Genomic DNA, 26,214 nt, shown 5'->3' with positions numbered 1-26,214 from the left:
TTATAAATAATTATTTTTTGTTTTTGTATTTGTTTTTGGGGTTGTGGTAGAACCCACCTGTCTCTTTGTATATTTATGAGTTATACTATAACGATAACTTAAGTGTTTTGCATATAATCGTGAGATGAGTTGAGTAGTTGAATTAGTGCCTATATATATCTTTATTTGTCTGTCTTTCTTATTGTCTGTTGGATTGGGGGTGTGAGTTTGAGTGGGAGTGCGAGTGTGTTGAGTTTGAGTGAGAGGTGTGTTTGTATAAAATTTAGAGTTTTTTTTCTATTGGCTTTGATGAGCTGATATTATATGTGATGTGTTAGGAGTGATATGAATTTAGAGGTAAAAAATATGATATTATATTGTCCAATTGGATTATTGCAATTCGATAACATATGAATTTGGTTGGGTTGGAGTAATCATAAAGTTGTATGTTGCTATTTTGTTGTGAATAACTAGTAAGTTATATGGCAAGGAGTTGTAATTGGTGGTTGAGTTTAGTTTAGTTGAGTTGGTTTTTGGAATTAATGTCAATATGGAAGATTGACAAAAAAATAAAATAAAAATAATAAATAGGAAAGAAAAAACAAAAAAAGGAAATAAAAAGTAGGAGTAGGAGGTAGAAGCTCTGCCAAAATAATCTTGTAAATCAGTAGTAGCTATGCTTACCACATACCAAATGCAAACTATTATCAAAAATTAGAAATAAATATTTTTTTTATAAAATAATCAAATGTTGATTTTGATTTTGATTTGATTAGATTAAAACCTGAAATTATTAAAAAATTTCTATTATATTCCTATATATTAATATGATTGTGATTCAATTGACTTGGATTGAATTGATTGTTATACACGAAAAGAAAAATGATGATTATTATTTGCTGTTTTTAATTATAATTTTATCATAAACACTGTAACAATACAAAACAAACTAACTAAAAAATTATATGGAAAAAATAAATAAAAATATACCAACATGTCGGTGTCAAGTAGGAGAAGTAAAAACAATAATAAAACAATGATTCAATAGTTTAAATTAATTTAAAATTTTATCATATCATACTACTATTAAAATATCGATAACAATCACAATTGTTAATAAAGTAGAAGAAAAATGTATATATGTAGATATAATGGAGTTGCATGGGGTATTTGATTTGTGTGTGTTTTTGATTGCCACAAACAACAAATAAACCACACTTCTCACAAAACACACAAACTTATGAAATATTGTATGTGTGTTAACCCCCTGGTAAAATGATGTCTATGTATTTAGAAGTGGTAGTGGTAGTTGTGGTTGATTGGAGGGAGGTATAATGATTGATTTAAAAGCACAAATTAACAACAAAGAATAAATAATGATTACTCTCTTCTTTAATATTTTTTAAATCTATTGGAAACATTAAAATAGAAGAAGGTACAATCTTATTCTTGCCTGATGAATATATAACATCACCGATGTTATATATTATTTTTTATTTTAGAAGAAGTAAATAAGAATAATAATAATAAAAGAGGAGATAATCAATTTGGATAGAGAGGAGTGAATGGAATGTTGTGAGGTTATTTAAAAATCTATATGAATGAATGGAAGCAATTAAATGGTGTAGGCTCCATATATTACTTAATTTGGAAAGATAAATTTATTTTAATAATAACACTTTTTGTGGATTAGGTGATTAGGAGTATGAGTAATGAATGATAAAATAAGAGTGTTGTGTGGAGTTGATCAACAACTCAATATTCTGATAAATCTAATCACGAAATTTTGATCAATTTCAAACTTAGTTAACCTAACCAACTCCCAATGTATTTTTTATGATAGTTATGGTTGTTGTTATAGATTAAACTTGATTGATATATCGATTTTGGGCAAAATTAAAATTTGTAATTGTTATTGTCGTTTTCAAACGACTTTAATTAATTTATATTTAAAAATAGTATTGGGGTAAGGAGATAATATTTCATACATACATGGAATTGTTATATAATAATATTTGATCATACAATATATTATAAGTTATTGGCAATGTAGATTTGGTGATAATTCGATGCACCACAATGATTATTGAAAATATGTATGTCCTTTCAAATATTTTGAGACACAAAACTGGATTATAATTTATCCTATTTCCTTTTTGGAAATAAACAAACAAATAAATAAAATAAAATAACGAACAAGAACAGACTGAAAACTGTGTATGAAATCAGATAAATAGATCCAAAACAGATGATATGAAGTATAGATGTATATCATTATAACAAAACTTTTATAAAGTGTTTGTTTTCAGGGAGTGTTTTAATTTATTTTTAAAATTTACCTTTAATCTTAAAGAAAAGTTAATAAAATCTTTAAAACTATTGATTTTTTTTGATTATCTCTATCTCCCCTTTATTTACAAAATATAAGTTTGATTTGAAGTGTTGAATTTGTATAAATAAAGTTTTGTAGATTGTTGATTGATTTATTGATTGATTGACTATTGACTGTAATGTTTGATTATACAGTTTTTCACTTGAATATTGTTTACTTGTACTTTTAAAACAATATTGTTTTAAATCACAACAATCAGAATATTATCAACAAAAATTATATTCTCACCATCAGAATCACAATATTATAATATTTTTATTATTTTAACAATTAAACGTGTTAAAATTGTTTTTTGGTTTACTTGACAAATAAAATGTTAAGTGAATGAATGTTTGAAATAATATTATTATTTATGATGACATGTCTCTTTGGAATTAGAAAAATCGACACCCTAATAGGGTTTGAATCTTTAAAAGACCTGGATAATCTATTCATTACTGAAATAGAATTTGTAATAGAAGCAATGGGTTATTTGATATCAAACCTAATCAGCCATTTATTAATTATTAAAATCACCTACTGTCATACCAGAAGGACAGGTATCTCGAGTAAAGTAATAGTTTGTTTTTTAAAAAATATGAACACACAATTGAAATTTGATATAAAGTGTTAAATTTTTGATGGTTTTGTGAGATTTGTGGTGGGTGTTTAGAATGAAATGTGAACTACTATTTATAGGTGATTAAATTTAAAGTAAATGAAATGAAATAGTTTGAATTATATAAATAACAATTTGTAACTAACCAACTTAACTAACTAACGAGCTAATAAACTAACTTTTTGAATCTATGTTGCCTAATACCTATTGCCAAACGTCAAAGTTTACTTACCAAAAAATAAAGGTTTAATTTAATTAAATCTCACTTTGAAATAATGTTATATCTTGTTGTTGTTGTTCCTATTCCTATTTTTAAATATTATTATTCCAAAAATAATTGTAAAAAAAAAAAATTGCTAAATAACTTTGAGAATTAAAATTAATTTTTTTTAAAAAAAGCTAACTATTTAAAAATGTTAAAGTAAATTCTATTTATATACACAAAATATTATTAATAGATAGACAATATCTATGTTTTGTTGAGAATAATGATTTTAAAAAAATGAAAGGACCTAATTGTGTTTTTTCTTTATTTATTTAATATTTTTTTTTTAATTTTTAATACTTTTTTTTTTGATTCGCTATCGAATCAATCACCGCAATAGAAATCTAAGACCCTGTTACCAATTGGACAAACATCAGTGGTTGTTGTTGTGGTTGTTGTTTTCTAAATTCTCTATTACTTTGAAACTTTCTAAAATTCTCGAGCAAAGAAAAAACCATTAATATTAAATTGTTGTTTTTAAAGTAGTAGGCATCACGCATAATCACAAATCAACCACATTTTCGTTTCTGAATGGGTGATTGTTGTTTGATCCGTTGATGGTTTTAATTATTTTTCTGAAGGCAATGGGTCCATTTTTCACATTCTCTTCCTAAATGAAGGAGTATATCATTATGATGAATCTGTTGTTGACATCCACTGTTCTTTGCTGTCGCCTGGTTCAAAAACCAAAAAAATTGTTTTTTTTTTCAGTTTTTTTTGTTGAATCCGAAAACATTGATCGAATTTTCGTTTCAGCAATCACCAAAAAAAATATCTACGACCAGCCATCGTTTTTATAAATTTGTGGGTATTGATTATAAGAGAACTCCTATAAAAAAAATAAAACTCTCTCCACACATAACCAACCACAATGATCTTGATAGATCAAAATTACCTTAAAAGTAAAAAAATTATGAAATGGATACTATGTTTAAAATTATTTAGTTTGAATCACACAAAAATAATTTGTTGTAAGCAAATAAAAAAAAAAATAAATCTATAACAGATAAAAATAATAATTTTTAAAAAAATAATTTGTACTAAAATGATTGGTCATTGGTAAAGTGCAAATAAATTGAGAAACAGAAATTCGTTTAGAGGAGCACGATTTTTTTTTTATTATTGTAATTTTTAAAGGATGATGAAAAAGGTTACTATTTTGCAGGAACTAAAAAAGATACTAATATCTGTAGCAAATTAAAATAATAACAACAAAATTAAAAAAAAAAAAAAAACAAAAATCTTTCTTCTACTTTAAAGCATGGTTAACTAGTTAAAAAATAAATGAACAATAATGACTTTAGATTTACTCTTTGTTTATCTGTATCACTGATATAAATATTATCTATTTGTTTAATTTTTTAAATACAAATTATTTGCAAAAAACAAAACAAATTGCCAAAAATTAAATATTGTTTTGGTGATGTTCAAAAAAATCCCATTTTTTGTTTGAAAAGTTAAATTATGATAAAGAATGTTTTTGATATAATTATATCGCTGAAAAAATGTGATATTTTTTAAAGTTGTCGACAAACACATACATATATTTTTTTTTAAAAAATAAAATAAAATTTAAATCTATCTTAAATTTTAAATAGCATTATTATTATCTAGATAGAGACATGACCATATAATAATATAATAAGTAAGTAAATTAATGACTTTCTTTTCTATTCTATAAATGTGGAATGACAAAACTATACCACACCACAATTATCACAGTTTCATTGTTGAATTCAGAGTAACCAAAACATTTTTTTCAAACAAACAAATTTTTTTTTTTTTTTTTTTGAACCACAAGTTTAAAAAAAAAACGTTTAATTTTTTGTTTTATTTTTTTATTTTTGACAACACAATGAGAAGTGGTAGAGTATCCAAAACAAATCAGTGATAATTAAACTACTACTCTCAATCTAAATTGAATCAAATGCTATAGTTTAGTTCAACATAATATCAATATCAACAATATCAATCAATAATAACAAAAGTTAACTTATTAATTTAAATTCTATTTTTATATTTTATAGATATTAATAATAGATAGATATAAAGTTAAATAAATTACAACAAACATTAGGAAATAAGAAAATAACATAACATAATAGATAGATATATTATATTAGATTAGTAGATAGACAAGACATATAAAATATATTTTAGTATTAGTATAGATAGAAAGATAGAACAAGAATTAGAAGAATAATTTGAATTTCATTTGCAAAATCAAGTAGAAAAGAGAGAGATATAGAGTAGTGTGGAATGACCACAGTAGTAGCAGCAGCAGTTCCAGACCGATTGAATCTTGGTATTGAATTTCACCAAACTGATGGACACGTAGTGAAAAAGGTGGTCAGAGTAGAATCTACCACCAAGATTGGTGAGGTTACACGTCTGCTTCTCGACAAATTTGGAAAATCGAGTGGCGACTCCGATGCAATGCTCTACCAACTATCGATCTCTCAGAAGTTACACAATCAACCAGTACTGATACTCTCTGACCTAAATAAATCATTAGCTGCATATAATATAAAAAATAATGTATGTCATCATCAATCAATTGAAACAAACAAACAAACAATCAATCAATCAAATCGAAACATCGACTAATTTGAGTAACTATAACTTATTCGTTGATCAAAAATTTTTAGGAAGATTTAGTGCTGAGAAGAAAACCAAAGAAAAATCCGGCAAGTGCAAAACTGTCGCAGAAAAAGAAACCGGATGGAATCTTTAAGACGCTCTTCTCAATGTCGACACTTGAGATGAAGTTATCCGAGGAGAAAGCATTCGTAAATATCACTGATGTCGAAGGTCAAGTCGATGTACCAATGTTATTCTTCAATGTAGTTGCATATCTTGAGAATTACTTTGCAAAAGGTAATTAACAAACGAACAAGCAAACATTCAACTATTGTTAAACTAAATAGTTACTAACAAACTAACTTTATTCATTATTATAAACATATATATATGTATACTTAACAGAGGGCGGTGTTTCAGAGATATCTAGTTCATTTCAATGTTATGGATCAGAGTACACTCAGGAGTGTATAGAGTTACTGCGATGTTTCAAACAGAATGAAACCTATGATTTGGCGGCGATGATGACTACTACGCCCGGACGTGGCGGTGGCGTCAACGTTAGAATACTTTGTAATTTCATATTGTATTTGCTACAGAATATCTTTACAGAGACGTCGCTGACCTACACTCTGTATACGACATTCCTAAAGTCAGCGACACTCGAGTCGAAATCGAATGTATTCTACGAGATTCCCACAAAGAATCGTATCATATTCAAGCAGATCATGTTGTTTCTCTGTCGGTTGACATCGCGACATCCCGCACTGCTCGACACGCTCGCCACCATCATAGCACCGTTCATCCTGGGTCGCATCGACTCGCCCAACACCCGAACCTCATCACTCTCAACAACACCACCAACACCCGCCGAATTAGTATTCGTAGTCAACAAAGATCTATCTCCCGAAGAGATGACACTCTGTAAAAAGGTTGCTGCCGATCTAATTCAAAATATACCTCTTTATTTATTGGTAAGTAATAGTTAATTAGTTAGTTAGTTAGTTAGTTAGCGTTAGATGTTTAAACAGTTATTATTTAACTAACACTTTGTTTGTTTGTTTGTTTGAATGTCGTCGTTTAGTTTTCACCATATAAAGGTATTACACAGTTAGAAGGAGAACGTGTTATATTCTCATCTTGTAATGTATTTTGTATAGATAAATGTAATTTCCCACCTAGTATTGCTAGTCTTGGAGAGATATGGGTTACAAACTATAGAATTGTATTTGTAAATTCACCGAATCACTCTGGAAACGCAGCGTCGTCATCGTCGTCGTCTTCGCTTCACTCAAACTCTGCCACTTCACATGGAACTCTTCAACCTTCATATTCATCATCAAGTCTACGTGATGCAGGTTCACTTTTATCACAACGTCCAACACCAACTCAATCACAATCACAATCCGATATAAATAATAATAACAATAACAACAATAACAATAGTATAACAAATAGTAATAGCCAATCATCTACATCGATTATAAGTACAACAACAACTGCAACTGGAAATATACAGAATTCATCATCTATATCATTTAGTTCGGTGCTGAATCAACGATTGGCTGCACACGACAACACAGAGATACCACTACAGATGATCTATCGTTGGAAGCTGATAAAGACAGGCACCATGTTTGAGTCGTTCAAGATCTACTGTAAGGATTTCCGTTGCAAGATTGTCGGATTCCTCGCGAATTCACCGCACATCGCACAGTTTCGTTCGGTGCTCGAGTCGGTGCGCGCTCCCACCGTCGACTCGGTGTTTGCATTCGCCTCGCAGGAGAACACCATCGACGCCTCAGAGAACTTTTGTCAGCGTTTGATTCCCGGTGAGTTTGACCGTCAGGGTGTGTCTTGGGATGAGTGGTGTGTCAACACCACCAACTCGCAGTTGAAGCTGAACACCATGAGCTACCCACCGGCATCGGTCATTCCGAAATCCGTCAGCCAAAACATCGTTGTTGCATCATCGCTGTTCCGATCCCTACGCTTTCCAGTCTTGGTTTGGCATCATCCAACTAATCGCGCTTGTATTACACGCGCTGCATCGCCATCCAACGACGCATCCAACAGTTTATCACCACCTACATCCGCTCCACTCTCCCCGAGATCCGGTAGCAATAATAATATTAACAATAACAACAATAGCAACAGCAGTAACAACAGCAACAGTAACAGTAGTCACAGTAGTAACAACAACACTAGCAGTAGCAACAGTAACAGCAACAGTAATAGTGGAATGAGTAGCTCTACTTCTAGCACAAATTTGAATATATTCAATAGTCTAGGTCATCCTCTTTCACCGTCACATAGTTTATCATCGAATCAACTATCTAATCCCAATCCTTGTAATGAGGATATCGATTTTATTAGGGCGATTATCGATAATGGAAAGAGTAGTCTTTTGACAGTTTATGATATTGGAACTGTTGCAAGTCATTCATCGACTATGATTGGTTGTAAATTTGAATTCCTCAATCTACCACCTATCACCAGTGTTAAGGAGTCGTTTTCGCGATTATTACAACTGCACAATGGTCATCCCGATAAGAAGTGGCCAGATGTCATTAGATTCCACTGGCTGAATCCTCTGAAACAGATTCTCTCTGCTGCCATCTTGATTGCCACCTCTGTCGACCAAGGCCAATCGATATTGGTACAGGGTGCCAACAATGAAGATGCCGATACACAACTATCCTCGATTTCACAGCTGCTCCTCGATGGCTACTATCGTACCATTGAGGGATTCAAAGTTCTCATTGAAAAAGAATGGTTGGTCTACAGTAATCCAATGGCGCGACGATGTGGACACGACTTGGTAAAAGTCAGGTCGCCAGGACAACAGGAAGTCGGACTCGATCAATACTCTCCGACTTTTATTCAATTCATCTTTATTGTTTGGCAACTTTGGAAGGAATTCCCTTCGGCTTTTCAGTTTAATGAAAACTACCTTTTGACGTTGGTCGACAGTGTCTATACTTGCCGGTTCGGTACGTTCCTTGGAAACAGTTTGCGTGAGCGTGACGAACTGATATTCGGACGTACCAAATCGTTCTGGTCGTTTGTTGAGCGCAATCAACAGCAGCTGTTTGTCAACGCGCTTTACGATCCACCCGCCAAGTCGTTCCTCAAGTGTAACCGCGTCTACCAAGATGCCATGTGGAACGAGTATTTCTATCGATTCTGTTTCAAGTCACAGGTGGCGCTAGAGTTGCTCGACGAGAAGATCTCATTGTCCACCAGAGACGAGCAGCTCGATCTCTCATCGCTGCGACTCTATCACATTCCAGACGCTGCAGTTCTTTCGTTCAATTACGTGAAGGACTTGAATCTGGCGAGAAACAACTTGAATTCCATTCCAATGAGTTTTGTTTCGCTGGTGAATCTCGAGCGTTTGAATGTCGAGGAGAATCTACTGGTCAACATATCGGCAGAGACCATCCGAATCTTTGCCAAACACGTAGTTAATCTGCGTGAAATCAACTTTAGTTCCAATCTCTTTGAAGATCTTCCCAGTAGTTTGAACTCCTTCAAACAACTGCAAGTGTTAAAGTTGCGTGGTAACAAGTTTGCTTTGATTCCCGAGGTAATTGACCGTCTTTCATTGACAGAACTCGACCTTTCTTACTGCCAAATCGTTCCGAGAATACCCATTTCCTTGGCACCAACTCTCACTGCACTGGATCTTTCTGGCACACATATGAGTCATCTGCCAGACGACATTGGAAGTCTGACCAGCTTGAAGGTGTTTGCCGCCAATGAAAATCAGTTGACTGCACTGCCAGTTTCAATGACCAATTTGAAACAGCTGGAGAAGCTGAGTCTCGATTCCAACAAGTTTAGTTTGATGCCAAGTGAAATCTGTCAATTGATATCCCTGCGTGTGTTGTCGATGGGTGAGAATCAAATGTCGATGTTGCCAAGCGATATCTCAAGCTTGGTGAATCTCGTCGAGCTGAATCTCAAGCAAAACAAACTCGATATTCTACCGGCATCGATTGGACAACTCTCGAATCTACTCGTTCTCAATTTGTCATCGAATCAACTCACTTCACTGCGTCCAACCATGGGATTGCTCACTTCGCTTACCGAGCTGCGTTTGGATGCCAATCCACTCAAGACACCGCCACCCGAGATCCTATCACAAGGATTAACACCGATACTCGAGTATCTACGTGATTTGATCAAAGGACAAGAGCAATGCTATCGTATGAAGCTGATGATTGTCGGCCAGGAGAATGTCGGAAAGACGACACTCCTCAAAGCACTCAAAGACAAGAAGAAGAAACCACAAGCGACCGGTCCCAACATCTCTACCGATGGTATCGACATTGACAACTGGGTCATTCCCGCACAGTTTGAAGAGCTCGACGAAAACCACCGTCCCTACAAGAAGAAACAAGACGTCACTCTGAGTGTCTGGGATTTCGCAGGTCAGGAGATCTACTATACGACTCACCAGTTCTTCTTGTCGGAGCGTTCCGTCTACTTGGTTGCCTGGAACATCATCTTGGAGGAGGAAGCAAGTCGCGTTGAATTCTGGTTGCAATCGATCACCACCCGAACCAAAGATGCACCAATCATCATCGTTGGTACGCATCTCGACGATTCCAACAAGACCTCGGCCAAAGCGATCAAGAAGAAGATGATCGACAAGTATTGTACTCGTTTCCCAACGATCAAAGCTATCAAGCTTGTGAGTTGCACCACTGGAAAAGGTATCAGTAGTCTACGTGAAACTCTGGAGCAAATCGTTATCTCACAGCCAAACATGGGTGAGAGTTTACCACGTTCCTACATGCTCCTTGAGAATCTGGTGAAAGAGGAAACCAAGAAGCGAATCATTCCGACAATTTCATGGACAGAGTTTATGCAATTAGGAACTATTTGCACGATCAAAGACGAAGCTGAGTTACTTCGTGCAACAATGTTCCTCAATCAACTTGGTTCACTTGTATACTTCCCCAAGGAGACTGGTTTGAAACAGTTTGTTATTCTCGATCCACAGTGGATTACAGTGATGTTGTCATCGATCATCACAACCAAACATAGCTATGCAAAAGATGGTATTCTCTCGCACAAGTCACTCAAGCAGATCTGGCGTCCACCTCTCTACCCTGAGAACTTGCATCCTCACCTCATTGCCCTACTGGAGAAGTTTGAAATATCCTATAACCTCGGCAGTAAGAAAGGTGGAGCATACTCACAGACAATCGATGAGAGTGCACAGTCGTTGATACCTTCGTTGCTACCAACAGAACGGCCATCCGCTCTCTCCTCGCTCTGGACTTCCTACAATCCCAAGGTGCACACCGAGCAATTCGGAAGAAACTACAAGTTTGAGTTCATTCCAAACGGTTTCTTCTCGCGTTTGATGGTGAGAATATTGAATTTCGCCAAGGGAGAAGCTCGTTGCTACTGGCGTAACGGTATGCTTTTGCAGCATGAGAACGAGCAGATCTTTATAGAGCTGTCGAACGCCCGTAAACTTCTTAGCTTTACAGTGCGTGGAAAGCAGTCTGCTTCATTATCGCGTGACGTCATCGAAACGATTCAATCACTCCTCGACGATGCATTCCAATTGCCAACACAAATCTACGTTCCTTGTATTCATTGCATTCAAAACAAAAACAGTCATCCATTCAAATTCTCGCTGGAGGTTTGTGAGAATGCTGCAGTCAAAGGTCTGCCTTACTTGAAGTGTCAGAATCAATATCATGTGAGAACAGAGTTGCTCGTTCCAGATTTGGTTATGTCCAATTTCACAGGTTCAAAGATATCGTATTCCGAGTTGAAGTTGGAAGAGTTGATTGGCGAGGGTGGAGCTGCTCTTGTCTATCGTGGACGTTGGAAAGGACATGTCGTCGCCATCAAAAAGTTGAAGACGGTGAACAACACTGAGCCCGGTCCAGGTGGAAGTGTTGAGATCAATGACATCTCATTGTCACGTGCCTTCAAGGAGTTTAGACGTGAGTGTTGGATTATGAGTACACTCGAACATCCCAACATTGTCCAACTGAAGGGTCTGTGTTTGGATCCCTTGTGCATCGTCACCGAGTTCCTTCCCAATGGCAATCTCTACCAATTCCTTCATCAACCGAACCAAGAGATGAGCTGGATTCTTCGATTGAAGATTGCACTCGACATCTCCAGTGGAATGGCATTCCTCCATAGTTCGACACCACCCATTATCCATCGTGATCTCAAGTCGCCAAATATCTTGTTGGCGTCGACCGACGAGCGTTCTCCCGTCATTGCCAAAGTAGTGGATTTCGGTTTGTCCGGACTCCAACACACTATCACCAACAGAGGTGTGGAGAATCCAGTCTGGCTGGCACCCGAGGTCATCGAGAAACAGGAAGCTTCGACACAGAGCGACGTCTATGCATTCGGTGTTATCTTGTGGGAGTTGCTTACCTACCAGGATTTCTTTGGAGACCTTGGATTCATGAGTTTGCTCGAGGACAAGGTGGTCAGTGGCGAACGTCCACCGATTCCCGACGATTGTCCTTCGGCGTATGCACAGCTAATTCGCGACTGTTGGCAAAACGATCCAAACAGCCGTCCTTCATTCTCGGAAGTCGAAGACCGTATCATGGCGATGGTGTCAGAGATGTTCCCCAATCTCCAATTGACGGAACCAAACAACACAGCCGAGAAACGTCGTACTCTTCGTTCACATCGTAAGCACGCCAGTACTAGCAGCGAAGTAAGTGAGTTACTCGATCAAGAGTTCACAGTTGGTGGCAGCAGTTCCTCAAGAAAGAACTCCACTGCCGAGTATCTAGCTAATGAAACCAATAGCGTTGGAACAACATCAAGAAAGAATACAACAACCTCTGAAGATATAGCTTCTTCTATTACTTCTACTATGACTACAACTTCAGCTATGGCAACATCAACCGGAACAACAAATCATACTTTGTTTACCACTTCGACAAACAACACAATGTCTCAGAGTAACAGTAGTGTAGCCACTCTTGATTCTAGCCAAATTGTTGGCATGGACAAGAGTCTGGATAATCTCATCACAATGTCACAGGAATCCAATTTCTTTAAGGCGCTGGCAACTACCATTCCAACGACCAACAGCAACAGTACCGACCAGCACGGTGGTGAGAAAGCCGCCAAGATTGGTGCAACTCTAACCATTCCCAAGGAAGCGGAAAAGAAGAACTTCTACCATAATACCAAGAGAAATTCTGTATCGATTCAACCTTTCTACAATGTCTTTAAACAAGAGTTGAATATCGGTGAAGGATCCATCCAATGTATGGTGATTGCTGCCAACAACATCTGGGCAGGTACCGGAAGTGGAACCATTTCCGTATGGAACAAAGACACTGGTGAAAAAGTACATTCCTTTAAAGCTCATTCTCGTCGTATTCACTGTCTCTACAACTATATGAACACAGTATGGAGTGGTTCGGCCGATAACAACGTATCGATTTGGAACTCGGAAACATTTGCTCTGGTAAAGACATTCAACGGCCACTCACCGACTTGTTTTGCAAGTGTTGGACACACTGTCTGGGCAGGATCAATCATCAATGTCATTCACATCTGGGATATCAAAAAGAAGGTTAAATACAAAGGCAAGATCACTCTAGAGTCGGGTCCGGTCGAGGCGATACTGAAGCGCGACCAAGACGTATGGGTGGCACTCAACAACAACCTGGTGCGAATCGACATCAACTCACAGCGAGTCACTCAAATGATAAAAGGCCATGAGAAAGCGATTCACTCGATCATCGAAGTCGACAGTACCATCTGGACTTGTTCGAGTGACGGCACCATCCGAGTGTGGGGTGCTCAGTCCGGCCAGAACATCACAACGATCAATGCACACTCCAGTAGAATCTTTTGTCTCACTCTGGTTGGCGACTTTGTCTGGTCGGGTAGCTGGGATACCTCCATCAAGATATGGAGTGCCAAAGACTACTCGCTGGTCGCAGAGAACCAGAGCAAACAAAAAGATGCCATCAGTTGTTTCGCATTTGTAAATAGTCCAAACAAACAGAAGCAAGTCTGGAGCGGATCGTGGGACTCAACGATCGCCGTCTGGAACATCGGATACCCTGGATCTCTCAATAATTCATTCAACTCTGACATGTATAGCAGTGGTGGATTACCAACTTATTCATCATCTTCATCTGACACACAAAGTCCATCACCTTTTTCATCATTTAACAACAACAATAACAATTCTAATAATAATTTAAATAACAATAATAATAATAGTAATGGTAATTTAACAACAACTACAACAACGACAACCAGTAATTCAAATTCATCAAGTGAATCTATTTCAGCATCATATCCAAACAGTTCAACACTTTTGAATATCAACTCATCGACATCTCCACCCGGTAACTCAACATTGAGAAGTCATGCACGACGTACAGTTTCATTTGTTTTCGATAAATTTAACAAATCTTCAAAATAATTAACATAATATATAATACTTGTATAAATTTAAATAAACCGAAAATCTTTCATTCCAAATATTTTTAAACTTAAATTTAATTAAATTTCACCGATCAGAATGCACCAAAGCGTAGACAAATTGAAAAGCTATATTCTTGTAAAAACAGATGACAAACTCAAAGAAATGTTTAAAGATAGTCAAATATCCTTCGGAATGATCATCTTGCTCAATAAACATTTAACTGTTCTATTTATTTTTTATATTTATATTATATTACAATTATTATTATTTCATATAACTAAAAAAAAAAAAATTTGATATTTTGAGAGTTGAAAACCACAACTTAGAAATATACTCAAATACAAACATGTTTCATTTCTATTGCTTTTACACTATTTATTTAAGCATACACACATATTATTATTTTTTTCAACTTTTGCCTGTACATATATTACATATACATTCTAATTCTTATCGTATTATACCTTAAATCACATATCCAATCTCATTTCAATCATGTCTCAACCAACAACAACGACAACAACTTCTTCTACCATTTCAACACACCAAATCACTGTTAACTCAACCAAAGAACAAGTCAGAGATTGGATATATGTGATTTAAGGTATATGTGATACTTTCAGTTGAGAGGATATTGGTCAGGTTCTAAGTTATGCCGAGATTATTCTTAATAGTTCTTTTCCAAGTAAGACATCAGTCGATGTTTTACTATTCAATTTTGGAAGGTTACAAAGGTAAATAATGTTATAATTACATGAACGTTGACTGTCAACTAACAATCAATAGTGTTCCTCGAGTCCAACAGGTTTTTCATATGTAGCAACCACCCAGATGTATATAAATTCGGTTTATTCATCCGATGGCTTTCATTGTCTGCTGGGTCTTCTTGATTTGACTCCATACTCACTTCCTACGGATCTTCAAAATTTGTTGGATGTCAATCCTGTCATAATGCACATTGGGTCTGAAGAAAGCTGGCCAGTTTATTCAAAATACCAAGTTCATGTTTCTTAACATCTGGATTACTGAATATTCAGTAATCCAGATGTTAAGAAACATGAACTTGGTATTTTGAATAAACTGGCCAGCTTTCAAGAAAGACAAGTACCAAATGTTACTAAAGATGGAAATGATTGGATTATGATGCAGCCTGTTGGAGAACAATCAAAAACCACCACCCTTCACACTATGCAAGCGTAAGTAACAAGTTGCTAAATTTAGTTTATGTGCTAACCTTGATTTTATATTCAGATCTTGGATATTCTTTTTAGAATACACAATCAAGGAATCATTCATCGTCATGTAAGGGCATCAAACATTGTAATTTCTCCTAATGGCACACCAATTCTGATTGACTGGAGCTCATCAACTATTTTGGAAAATCAAAACCAAAATATCTCCTCTGGCACATTCTACACTGCATCTGAAAGGGTTTTTGATGTTTTTGCAAAGCAAAGAACCATTCAAAGTCGAGCCTCGTGACGACATTGAGTCGCTTGTGAAGACTCTCATCATGATGATCTACCCCGCGATACAAACCACAATCCGATCAGTCAAAATGAATGAATACGGTCATTTGTTAAGCGCATGGAAATCATTATCATTGCCTTCATTCCTCATTGACCTCCTCGGTTATTCAAGATTAACAGACCCGTCCCAACTTAGAGACGCACTTTTGAATTCTCCCCAGACATCTTCATCATCAACCAAAATTTAAAATAAAGACATTATCTTTTCAACATTAATCAATTCTTTAGTTTTGTTTTTTTTATCGAATATTTTCAAGGTATTAGGGTATTGAAATCTCCCAAAAACTAATTTATTTTTTGCATATTAATAACCATATTGTACTATATTATATTATTTAAATAATATTTTTTTATTTGATCAAGAATGACAACACAATCGATACCTACAAAAGAAGCATTGGTAGTTATATTAGATATTGGGCTTGGTATGCATCAACATAGCAATACAAACAAACAATATACAACAACACCAATCGAAGAAGCATTGAAATCAGCTACTTTATTATATCAACAAAAAGTATGTTTATCTTATTATTTAATAATAATAATATTATTATTGATTATGTGATCTATTTATCTAAACACATAGCTATTATATGGTAAAAAAGATGAACTTGGTGTTGTTTTGATCGGTACAAAAGAAACAAAGAACAATCTACAGAAGGATGGATATCATCATATCACCACTCAAACAGAGATAGAAGAGCCAACACTAGAGACACTAAAGTTCTTGGAACAGTTGAAACCAGGTCAATCACGTGGTGACATCATCGATGCACTCATCGTAGCAATGGATATGTTAATACATAAAACAGCCAAAAAGAAATATCAGAAACGTATATTCTTGGTAACAAACTGTTACGATCCTATAAACAAAGATGATCTTTCAACATTACGTGATCAATTTAAAAAGATTGATGTAAAATTAAATATAATGTAAGTTAATGTTTAGATTAGATTAGTATTGTTTAGTTTAGTTTAGTTTAGTTTATTATTATATATTCTAATTATATATAATCTATTTATTATTACTATCAGTGGTGTAGACTTTACAGATGAAGAGGAATTAGAGAATAAGATTAAATTAACAAAGAAAGAAGAGAATGAAAAGTTTTTAAGAGAGTTTGCAGAGAGTGTCGACGGTGTGTTGGTACCTGTTAAACAAGCGTTGGAGATGATGAGCTTCTTTAGATCACAGTCGGTGTTACAGAGAACAGTGTTTAGAGGTAATCTCGAGATTGATTCCACCTTCCAGATACCGGTGTGGTCGTTTATGAAGACAAAGATTCAGAGTTTACCGACGCTTGGAAAGGTGTCGACAGTGGCGCGACAGCAAAAGGAAGAGCAACCAGATGCCAGAATAACAACAGAGGTCAAACAGGAGAAGCTTTACTATTCGATAAGCGATCCCGATACAGAGTTGGACTATTCAGAGTTACTGAAAGGATTCAAGTATGGAAAGTCACTGATTCCATTCTCAAAGATTGACGAAGATGCGCTAAAGTATACATCGGACAAGTGTCTTCAGACTCTTGGATTTGTTGATATAGAGAAGGTACCGATCTATCATAATAAAGGATCGACAGAGATGATGGTTTCACCACCTGGTGATAAAGTTGCACGTTCAGCACTATCGTCACTGATCCACGGAATGGCTGAAACCAAGCAAGCACTGCTGGCGCGTTATGTCAAGAGAAATGGAAGTTCACCATCGATTGCATTGCTATATCCACATATCAAAGCCAACTATGAAAGTCTCTATGTTTGTCAACTTCCATTCTTGGACGATTTGAAACAATATCAATTCCCACCGATCGCACCAACCAACCCGGCAACAAGAAAACCATACATTCCAACAGCGGAGCAAGTCGATGCTGCTCGAGCGCTCATCGATTCGATGGACTTGATGACAGCTGAAGAAGATGAAGATCACCAAAAGATAGCAGCACTACGTCCACGGTTCACATATAATCCATCACTGCAACACTTCTACCAGTGTCTGCACCATCGAGCACTTCATCCGGAATCACAACTTCCAAAACTCGATCCAATCATCTCAAAGTATATCAATCCCGACGAAGCGATTATGGAGAATGCACAAGATGCAATAAAGAACTTCCAAATACTTTTTCCACTCACGAAAACCACCAACTTTAAATCGGAACCGAAATATCGATGGCAAGATGGAATGTTGGTCGAACAACAACAAGAGATTCGTTTGGATTCCTATGTGACAGACGATACCAACTCATCGAAGAAGAGAAAGGCAGACGATCTTGCAGATTACTCGCTCGACAAGTTGGTTTCTGGTTACGTCAATGAAGTCGGTTCGATCAATCCAGTGCAGAACTTCAAAGATATGTTGGCAAGACGTGATATCGATCTGGTAGACAAAGCGATATCATTAATGAAACAACGTATTGTCCAACTGGTAAACGATTCACTCAAAGATCAATTCTATCAGAAGGCATTGGAGTGTGTCGTTGCACTTCGTCGTGGATCTATCAAAGAATCAGAATCATTGGTATTCAACCAATTCCTCCGTGAACTTCGTGATTATTATGAATCAAAGAAGCGTGATGACTTTTGGCAACTGATCGTTACAAATCAGATCGGATTGATCACAAACGATGAAAGTGATGACAGTGAAATCACTGAAAAAGAATCAAAAGAATTCCTCGGTTCTAAACGCAAGACCATTGCAATCAACAACAATCAACCATCGAAATCTGATTCTGTTGATGATCTTTTCGATCAAATCGAATAAAATTAATAATAATTTGTAATTTAAATTGTAAATTTATTTAATATTAAATTTTATTTTTAACTAAAAACCGTCTACATTATTTCAGAGTGGGTGTGAGTAACGTTTTTTGCAAAGATAATGCTCAGATACAGATCAAATTCTGGAAAAATGAAAAAAAAATTGGAAAAAAAAAAGAGTGATATTTGATTTTAATAATTTCGACAATAAAATCAAAGTTTTAGTTTAACTTGACTATTTTTATTTTTGAAATGAATGAATTATAAAAATACTTCAAAATGAATAATATCAAGCTAACAGATAAATTAATCAATGGAAAAAATGTATTGGAAATTAATCTTAATACCCTTCAACAATACATAGTTTTAGTTTATAATCATTTGAAAGATAAAGAAAATGAACAACACACAAATATCACATTAATTGGAAATATTAATCATATATATGGTAAAGAGTTTGATAATACCAGATACAGTCGATACTCAATATCAATTAATAATAATAGATTCTTACGCAGTAGATTTTAAATCGATATGTGTCGAGCTATTAAACAAATCACAATCATACACAATCAATATTGAAAAAAATCTATTCAAAAACAACCTTGACTATTTCGAACAATCTCATATCATTAATAACAAACGATATCATTCAATATCAAGATTTACAAACAGTAATGCTATCAATGATGTATATTTAGTGTGTGGTACTGATGATCATAGATTGGTAAGATCAATATGAATCGATTGACATCATTTTTCAAAGTAATTAATCAATTGACAATCATAAAACTAACAAAATCAATTCAAAAGTATGTTTATAAAAAGATAAACTATAAAGGTAAAGATAATCAGAAATCTTATGAAAGAGCTAAGAATGAAATCAAATCAATGAAATTACTCAAATATAATCGAAGATTTGTTCAACTTGTTGACTATCATCATGATAAAGACAATCAAATCTTTCATATCATCACTGAATATTGTGATGGTGGTGATCTTTCCCAAAAGTATAAACATTTAACTGATATAAATCTGTATGTATAAAATATTAAATAACATGACTTTTATCAATCAATTAACCACTTTTATATTGAACATAAAAATAGAATCTTTTCAGAATCATATATCAGTAATTATATTTCACAACTTTTCAATATTCTTTTGGATCTTGATAAACATGGAATTGTTCATTGTGACATCAAACCATCAAATATATTCATTCATGAACTTGATGATTATGGTACTTTGATTCTTGGTGATTTTGGATGTTGTAAATTCATTGATAAATCAACAATCATTGAATATCAAGATACAAAAGAACATACTCTTGAAACAAATGATTTTAATTCAAAAACTATCGATCATGAAATATCGGTGTCAGCCATTTCAAATATAAATGCAACACGTGGAACAATTGGTTATATTTCACCAGTAAGTAAATTTTATTTATTTGATTTTCAATATAATTTTAACTTATTTAAAATAATAACAAATAGGAAGCAATGAAACGACAATATGCACAATCATGTGACATCTTTTCAATTGGATCAACGATTCTCAAATTATTATGTTGGTAAATACTCGAATAATCATTTTTAAAATATTATTATCAATCAGATATTAACTCTGTATTTTTGAATATTTAAATTGATCAGTCATCCAGATGATCGAAATAATCATCAACTATTCCAATCAACTAAACGTGAAATTAAGATTTCAGAATGCAGATATTCAAAACAATTGATTGAATTTATTCATCGATTGTTGGATCAGAGTCCAAAGAATAGAGAATCATTGAATCAAATATTAAACCAATATATTGAAACCAACACCAATAATAAGATAATTACATTCAATTTAAATACTCCATTTCATAATACCTCCGTCAATGTCACTGAGATCAATTTTGGATATGAATTCAATCAAATATTATCAATCGGTGTCTTACCTGAATCACTTGAATCTTTGGTGTTTGGTCGTAATTTCAATCAAATATTATCAGTTGGTGTGTTACCTGAATCACTGAAATCATTGAAGTTTGGATTTAGATTCAATCAAATATTATCAGTTGGTGTGTTACCTGAATCACTTAAATCATTGATATTTGGAATTGAATTCAATCAAATATTATCAGTTGGTGTTTTACCTGAATCACTTGAATCATTGGTGTTTGGAAATAGATTCAATCAAATATTATCAGTTGGTGTGTTACCTGAATCACTGAAATCTTTGGTGTTTGGAATTGAATTCAATCAAATATTATCAGTCGGTGTATTACCTGAATCACTGTATTCATTGAAGTTTGGTCGTAAATTCAATCAAATATTATCAGTAGGTGTATTACCTGAATCACTTGAATCATTGAAGTTTGGTCGTAAATTCAATCAAATATTATCAGTTGGTGTGTTACCTGAATCACTGAAATCATTGGTGTTTGGATATGAATTCAATCAAATATTATCAGTTGGTGTGTTACCTGAATCACTGTATTCATTGAAGTTTGGTTGGGAATTCAATCAAATATTATCAGTTGGTGTGTTACCTGAATCACTGTATTCATTGAAGTTTGGTTGGAAATTCAATCAAATATTATCAGTTGGTGTGTTACCTGAATCACTTGAATCATTGGAGTTTGGTTGTAAATTCAATCAAATATTATCAGTTGGTGTGTTACCTGAATCAATTGAATCATTGGAGTTTGGATATTATTTCAATCAAATATTATCAGTTGGTGTGTTACCTAAATCACTTGAATCATTGGTGTTTGGAAATGGATTCAATCAAAAGTTATCAGTTGGTGTGTTACCTGAATCACTGAAATCATTATCAATGACGAACTACATCGATAGAAAAGATCTACCACAACATATTGAAAACCTATTTATTCGAGGACAAAGAATAGATATCGACTCATTCTAAATTTGCTTTAAATCTTCTATTTTAATCAAGAGTGCAGATTTTAATAGTTAGACATTCATATTCAACACACAATTTGTCCAATATCAGACGCTTTTTGGATTCTCAAAACAATCAAATCAAAGAAGAATACATCATCGCTCTACATTTAAAACTATAGGAACATTTTAAATAAAAAAGATCACTTCGATTAAAATCAGGATATAATTAATGCTTATTTATTATTTATTCTATTGAAATTAAAAGATATGAATTCAAATATGTCAAATAGATATTCAATATATATTCCAGATATATTCTCGTTCTCCGTTTAATCTTCTAGACTTTTACAGTACCGCTGAATCTCGGTAGTCTTAGTTTGTTTATCATATCTATTTGCATTTTGATGATGTCGAACTTTGTACAGCTACGTGATATCCTCGTGGAGGAGGTGTGGGCATACTGGACTGTGCTGCACTACAGAGGTACTGCATGTACTGACGCCAGTTCTTTTGTTGAATTGCTGAGTTTCCTTTCGGATTTTAAGAAACTTCCTTTCAGAAAGAGAGTGGCTCCGGCAAGAGGAAGGAGTAACAATCACTGTTCGTATACCCTAGTGCTCTTTCGAGAGCACCAAGTATTGGATTTCTAGAAGTACCATGATCACAAAGCTGCAGCTGTATGCCTTAGATTACAACTCTCTTCTTATTATGTTAAAATAATAAAAAAAAGTAATTTTGTCTAACTCTTTTTCATTTTTTTCAAGCACAATCAAAGGGGATGTAAAATAAAATAATAAAAGATTTTTGAATAATGTGTGAAAATAGATGTATTGATCGATCATGTGGAAGAAAAGTCAATTTTTCAAATTAGATGTAATCTGTTATTGATAGTGATGAATGAAATAAGAATGATCATTCACAGATTTATTTGATGTTCAATGATGTGATATTTTCAAAAGTACTCACCATCAACAAAATAGATTTTATGTAAAAAGAAAGATCATTTTGTAATTACAAAATCTTTATCATGATCCACAAAAAATCTATTGTCGTAATTTATAAAGATGTCGATTCATAGTTTACCAAACCACTTGGAGAGTTGTAAATAATGTGTATGTTATCTAGTTGATTTGTACAATTGCATTGCATAGAATTTATAAATTATCTGATGATAGAATTCATACTTCTTGACTCTGAGTGATATCGAAGTGAGATTGAACAAAGTAATGTCAGTTTTGGTTATGTTAATGATGGGTGGCAGCTTAGAGACTGCCACTGCTTTTGAACATCACTCCAAGGTACAGAGGAGATATAGAAGATGGACCAAGTAGTGTGTTGTCCGTCTAAGGACAATAAGGTAGCCAAGGCAATGCCGGCACCCATCGAACAATATCAATAAACCAACACACAAAAGCATATAGTATTGGTCAATTATAATTAATTAAATTAATTAAATCAACTAAATAAGTAATAGTTCAAACAACAGATCCAAATAATAATTAAATTAAAATCTGTTGTTTCTAGATTAAGTCATTCAACACTCAGCCGTCAAGCTTCTCAATAATGATATTGAGTTTAACGTGACGTAAAAGATTCATTCAATTATTCAATTATTCAGAATATAAGATTATAAAAGATATTAAAATTAAAAAATAAATAAAAAGATGATATAAAAGATAAATTTAAATTATATAAAAATATTATTAAAAACATTATTTTATATTATTATTAATTATAAGTTATATAAGAAATGCCAGACTAAATTAACAATCAAATCATACAACAACAACAACAACAACAACAACAACAACAACAACAACAACAACAACAACAACGAATAACGAATCAACAGCATCTTCAGATCCAACAACCACCACAAAAGATCTAAGAATGAGTGATCTTGAAAAAAATAATAACAATAACCAAAACCAAACAACTACTTCTTTGTTCCTAGATATCACTCCTCCAGTGCTCGGCCAGATTCCCTCCCAACCGATTTATTTAAATCTAGCCTAGCCGTTTCTAAGCTCCCTATCTCCTCTACCATTGTCCCAGGTCAGCCGGAAACAAACATAGTGTCGATGTCACCTCCGAGGAGTCACAGTACATTTGAACTGGTTGATCTCTTCAGAGGAGCCAGCGTTTGAACAAGTAAAACCAATCAATGGGTTGTCCTTCGAAGGACAATAAGGTAACCACCTGTTGGAAACGGCGTTAAATCGTGGTAGTAACGACATAATGTAGTGATATAAAATAATGTTATAAATAAATAGTTATATGTTTTAAAGATGATTGTAAAATAATGAAAATTTATTGATTTTAGTTTGCGCTTATATATTGTTGATTTGTCGGTTGGCAGTGTCGGTTGATTGGTATCTTGGAACTACGATTCCAACACCACCCAAGGCAATATCAGTACCTATTTATCAACATCAATAATATACGCCAGCCAACAAATAGTAATAGTCAATTATAATTAATTAAATTAATTAAATCAACTAAATAAGTAATAGTTTAAAACAACAGATCCTAATAATAATTAAATTAAAATCTGTTGTTTCTAAATTAAGTATTCAACACTCAGCCGTCAATCTTCTCAATAATGAATTCTGAGTTTAACGCGACGTTAAAGATAAAATAAACTTACATAGATTAATTAGATTGGCATATTCTGTTTTTACTTTTTCTTTATAAAACTTTGGGAAAGGGTGGTGCTGATTTTGAAGTAGTTTGTACACGTTGATGATGTTGTTGTTGCTGCTGTCGTACCACCATTTATATCATTATTATTAATATTATTATGTGTCGACGAACCAGACGGTGAATGCTGTCTTGTTTACCGTTCGAGTATGGAGTGTTCGATTCTATAGAGATGTTTCTCTAATTTGACCTGACGAAGATGCAAAACATCGATTTTATCGATCGTTGCAACTTTTTGTCTTTGATAACTGTCAGAGTAACATTTTATTTTTATTTTTTTCATTTATTTTTTATTAATTTAATTGAATACTTTTTAAATTTAAAAGTTATATGTTTCGAAAAAAATAGTAAGTATTTACTCTTAAACTATATAATTTTTGAAATATAATAATAAATAAATGACTGACAATGAAGATTCCATTCTCTTTAAAATTAGATTCAGATACAGTGAGCTCAATGAACAACAAAGAAGAAGAGTGTTAAACATTTTCGCCAACTACAAGAACCATACACAAGCTACAATACCGAATCATGGAGTCGAGTGTTACCAAATTGATCCACCAGAATACAGAGAAGATACTTGCTTTGCATACAACACAGAATTTATTTTTCATTTTCGATCTGATATTGTTACACTTTTTGTCATTGATTTCCTATGCAGAACAAGTATGTTAAAATATTTATTATATTTCCTCTATTTTTTTTTTATTAATTATTTCCAATTAGGCCTGGTCAGCCTCGTCTGGTCTTATTTGAATGGCAACCTTCTGGTTTTTCTACTTGGAAAACTGAGTTCAAGGACATAGACAAACATGTCGAATAGATATCATATATATATATTTATTTTATATTATATTTTCGTTTTTACTTTATATTATTTTATTTTATTTTATTTTATATTCACAACAAAAAATATCTAAATAAATGTTTTTATTATAAATACAAAAAATATTATTGATTTTCAATCTAGATTTTTTTTTGAAAACTTGAAGATCAAAGTAGATTATTAAAAAAATTATTTATTTTAGAGCAAATAGTTCTCGAAGGTTCAAAGGTGTTTCTTCCCTTTCTGATAATGAATTACGCACGGATTCGCCATCTAGGTAACTGTCTGGACCGCTGTACATTCAATTCACCGATCCTGTCACACCATTGCTAACTGAAGTACTCAACGATCTTTATCTTATCCTCAGATGTCAGATAATGACATGTCTTTTGCTAGGTGGTTGCGCATTGTCAGATACCCTCATTGGAAAGGTACGATCACAATAATATTTAAAAAGATGACTTGTTAGATATAGACTAACAGTAGAGTCGATAATAAGTACAAATATATTTACAATTTTCTGACCAATTGTTCTAAAATATACTTTTAGAAATTATATTATATCTACCAATCAACTAACTAAAAAGAAATCATTAAAAATGATACTATTTCTCCAACCTACAAAGTAACCAATAGAAATATGACAAATCTACAATCAACACTAAATAAGCTACTATTCAAGGAGTTATAAAGATAGCCACCTGGATAATCTGATGGAACGGAATTGATATAAATAGTGAACTAAAATGAATATTAAAAACAACAATAATTCATATTCATCAATTAAATCAATTAAATTAATTATTACAAATACTGTTAAAATTAAATAAAGATATTGAGAAAAAACGAATAAAAAAAAAAAGCATTTAAAATAAAATCGGTTTAGTATTACACCACAAAATAGAAAAGATAATTATAGATTAAAAATTTAGATATTCCAACCTAAAATCCTTCAGATGGTGAGTACATTTGAACAACATCACACCATCATCCAATATCAATTTTAAAAGATCGTTAAAAAAAAAAAAAAAATCATCCCTTTTGATGTGTATTGCCATCAACCCACTTGTAAAGTTTTGGCATTGCGATCATCATCGGCAACAAAAAAGATATTTTTGTTTTTAATGAATTCAAATTAATCACACACACCAGTCCACAAAAGTAATTACAACCTGCAGATCCATCATTTTTATGGTTTAATTTGGTACATGTGCTCCGGCACACACAACA

General features: G+C 33.6%; 8 protein-coding genes across 8 annotated transcripts; 6 read left to right on the top strand and 2 right to left on the bottom strand.

The window, feature by feature from the left end:
* Window positions 1-98: 98 nt before the first annotated feature.
* On the bottom strand, window positions 99-4,988 carry PPL_12049 (uncharacterized protein; the record flags this gene model as incomplete). The annotated part of the gene is made up of 5 exons (XM_020582794.1): window positions 99-149; window positions 2,398-2,533; window positions 4,014-4,063; window positions 4,545-4,563; window positions 4,981-4,988. 5 exons carry the CDS (start codon window positions 4,986-4,988, stop codon window positions 99-101), a joined length of 264 nt encoding a protein of 87 aa, XP_020429575.1.
* A 505-nt stretch (window positions 4,989-5,493) lies between these two features.
* Window positions 5,494-14,263, top strand: PPL_12048 (leucine-rich repeat-containing protein; the record flags this gene model as incomplete). Its single annotated transcript, XM_020582793.1, has 5 exons — window positions 5,494-5,772; window positions 5,883-6,111; window positions 6,220-6,400; window positions 6,427-6,547; window positions 6,899-14,263. 5 exons carry the CDS (start codon window positions 5,494-5,496, stop codon window positions 14,261-14,263), a joined length of 8,175 nt encoding a protein of 2,724 aa, XP_020429574.1.
* A 498-nt stretch (window positions 14,264-14,761) lies between these two features.
* Window positions 14,762-15,983, top strand: PPL_12047 (uncharacterized protein; the record flags this gene model as incomplete). The annotated part of the gene is made up of 5 exons (XM_020582792.1): window positions 14,762-14,842; window positions 14,957-15,000; window positions 15,304-15,462; window positions 15,518-15,568; window positions 15,719-15,983. The coding sequence occupies 5 exons, from the start codon at window positions 14,762-14,764 to the stop codon at window positions 15,981-15,983; spliced, it is 600 nt and encodes a 199-aa protein (XP_020429573.1).
* A 176-nt stretch (window positions 15,984-16,159) lies between these two features.
* PPL_12046 (ATP-dependent DNA helicase 2 subunit KU80) lies at window positions 16,160-18,562 on the top strand (the record flags this gene model as incomplete). Its single annotated transcript, XM_020582791.1, has 5 exons — window positions 16,160-16,312; window positions 16,385-16,731; window positions 16,834-17,021; window positions 17,051-17,247; window positions 17,348-18,562. The coding sequence occupies 5 exons, from the start codon at window positions 16,160-16,162 to the stop codon at window positions 18,560-18,562; spliced, it is 2,100 nt and encodes a 699-aa protein (XP_020429572.1).
* Window positions 18,563-18,837: 275 nt separating this feature from the next.
* PPL_12045 (FNIP repeat-containing protein) lies at window positions 18,838-21,480 on the top strand (the record flags this gene model as incomplete). The annotated part of the gene is made up of 6 exons (XM_020582790.1): window positions 18,838-19,006; window positions 19,065-19,285; window positions 19,387-19,595; window positions 19,668-19,992; window positions 20,058-20,134; window positions 20,217-21,480. The coding sequence occupies 6 exons, from the start codon at window positions 18,838-18,840 to the stop codon at window positions 21,478-21,480; spliced, it is 2,265 nt and encodes a 754-aa protein (XP_020429571.1).
* A 1,204-nt stretch (window positions 21,481-22,684) lies between these two features.
* Window positions 22,685-23,897, top strand: PPL_12044 (uncharacterized protein; the record flags this gene model as incomplete). Its single annotated transcript, XM_020582789.1, has 3 exons — window positions 22,685-22,788; window positions 23,470-23,513; window positions 23,782-23,897. The coding sequence occupies 3 exons, from the start codon at window positions 22,685-22,687 to the stop codon at window positions 23,895-23,897; spliced, it is 264 nt and encodes an 87-aa protein (XP_020429570.1).
* Window positions 23,898-24,556: 659 nt separating this feature from the next.
* PPL_12043 (uncharacterized protein) lies at window positions 24,557-25,453 on the top strand (the record flags this gene model as incomplete). Its single annotated transcript, XM_020582788.1, has 4 exons — window positions 24,557-24,824; window positions 25,189-25,261; window positions 25,352-25,415; window positions 25,442-25,453. 4 exons carry the CDS (start codon window positions 24,557-24,559, stop codon window positions 25,451-25,453), a joined length of 417 nt encoding a protein of 138 aa, XP_020429569.1.
* Window positions 25,454-25,602: 149 nt separating this feature from the next.
* PPL_12042 (uncharacterized protein) lies at window positions 25,603-26,171 on the bottom strand (the record flags this gene model as incomplete). Its single annotated transcript, XM_020582787.1, has 2 exons — window positions 25,603-25,725; window positions 26,154-26,171. The coding sequence occupies 2 exons, from the start codon at window positions 26,169-26,171 to the stop codon at window positions 25,603-25,605; spliced, it is 141 nt and encodes a 46-aa protein (XP_020429568.1).
* Between the last annotated feature and the right edge of the window lie 43 nt (window positions 26,172-26,214).

The sequence above is a fragment of the Heterostelium album genome (genome assembly GCF_000004825.1).
Source record: "Heterostelium album PN500 unplaced genomic scaffold PPL_scaffold10, whole genome shotgun sequence".
Lineage (NCBI taxonomy): Eukaryota > Evosea > Eumycetozoa > Acytosteliales > Acytosteliaceae > Heterostelium > Heterostelium album.
The sequence above is the reverse complement of the archived record's forward strand: the minus strand, read 5'-3'. Positions and strand labels throughout refer to the sequence as shown.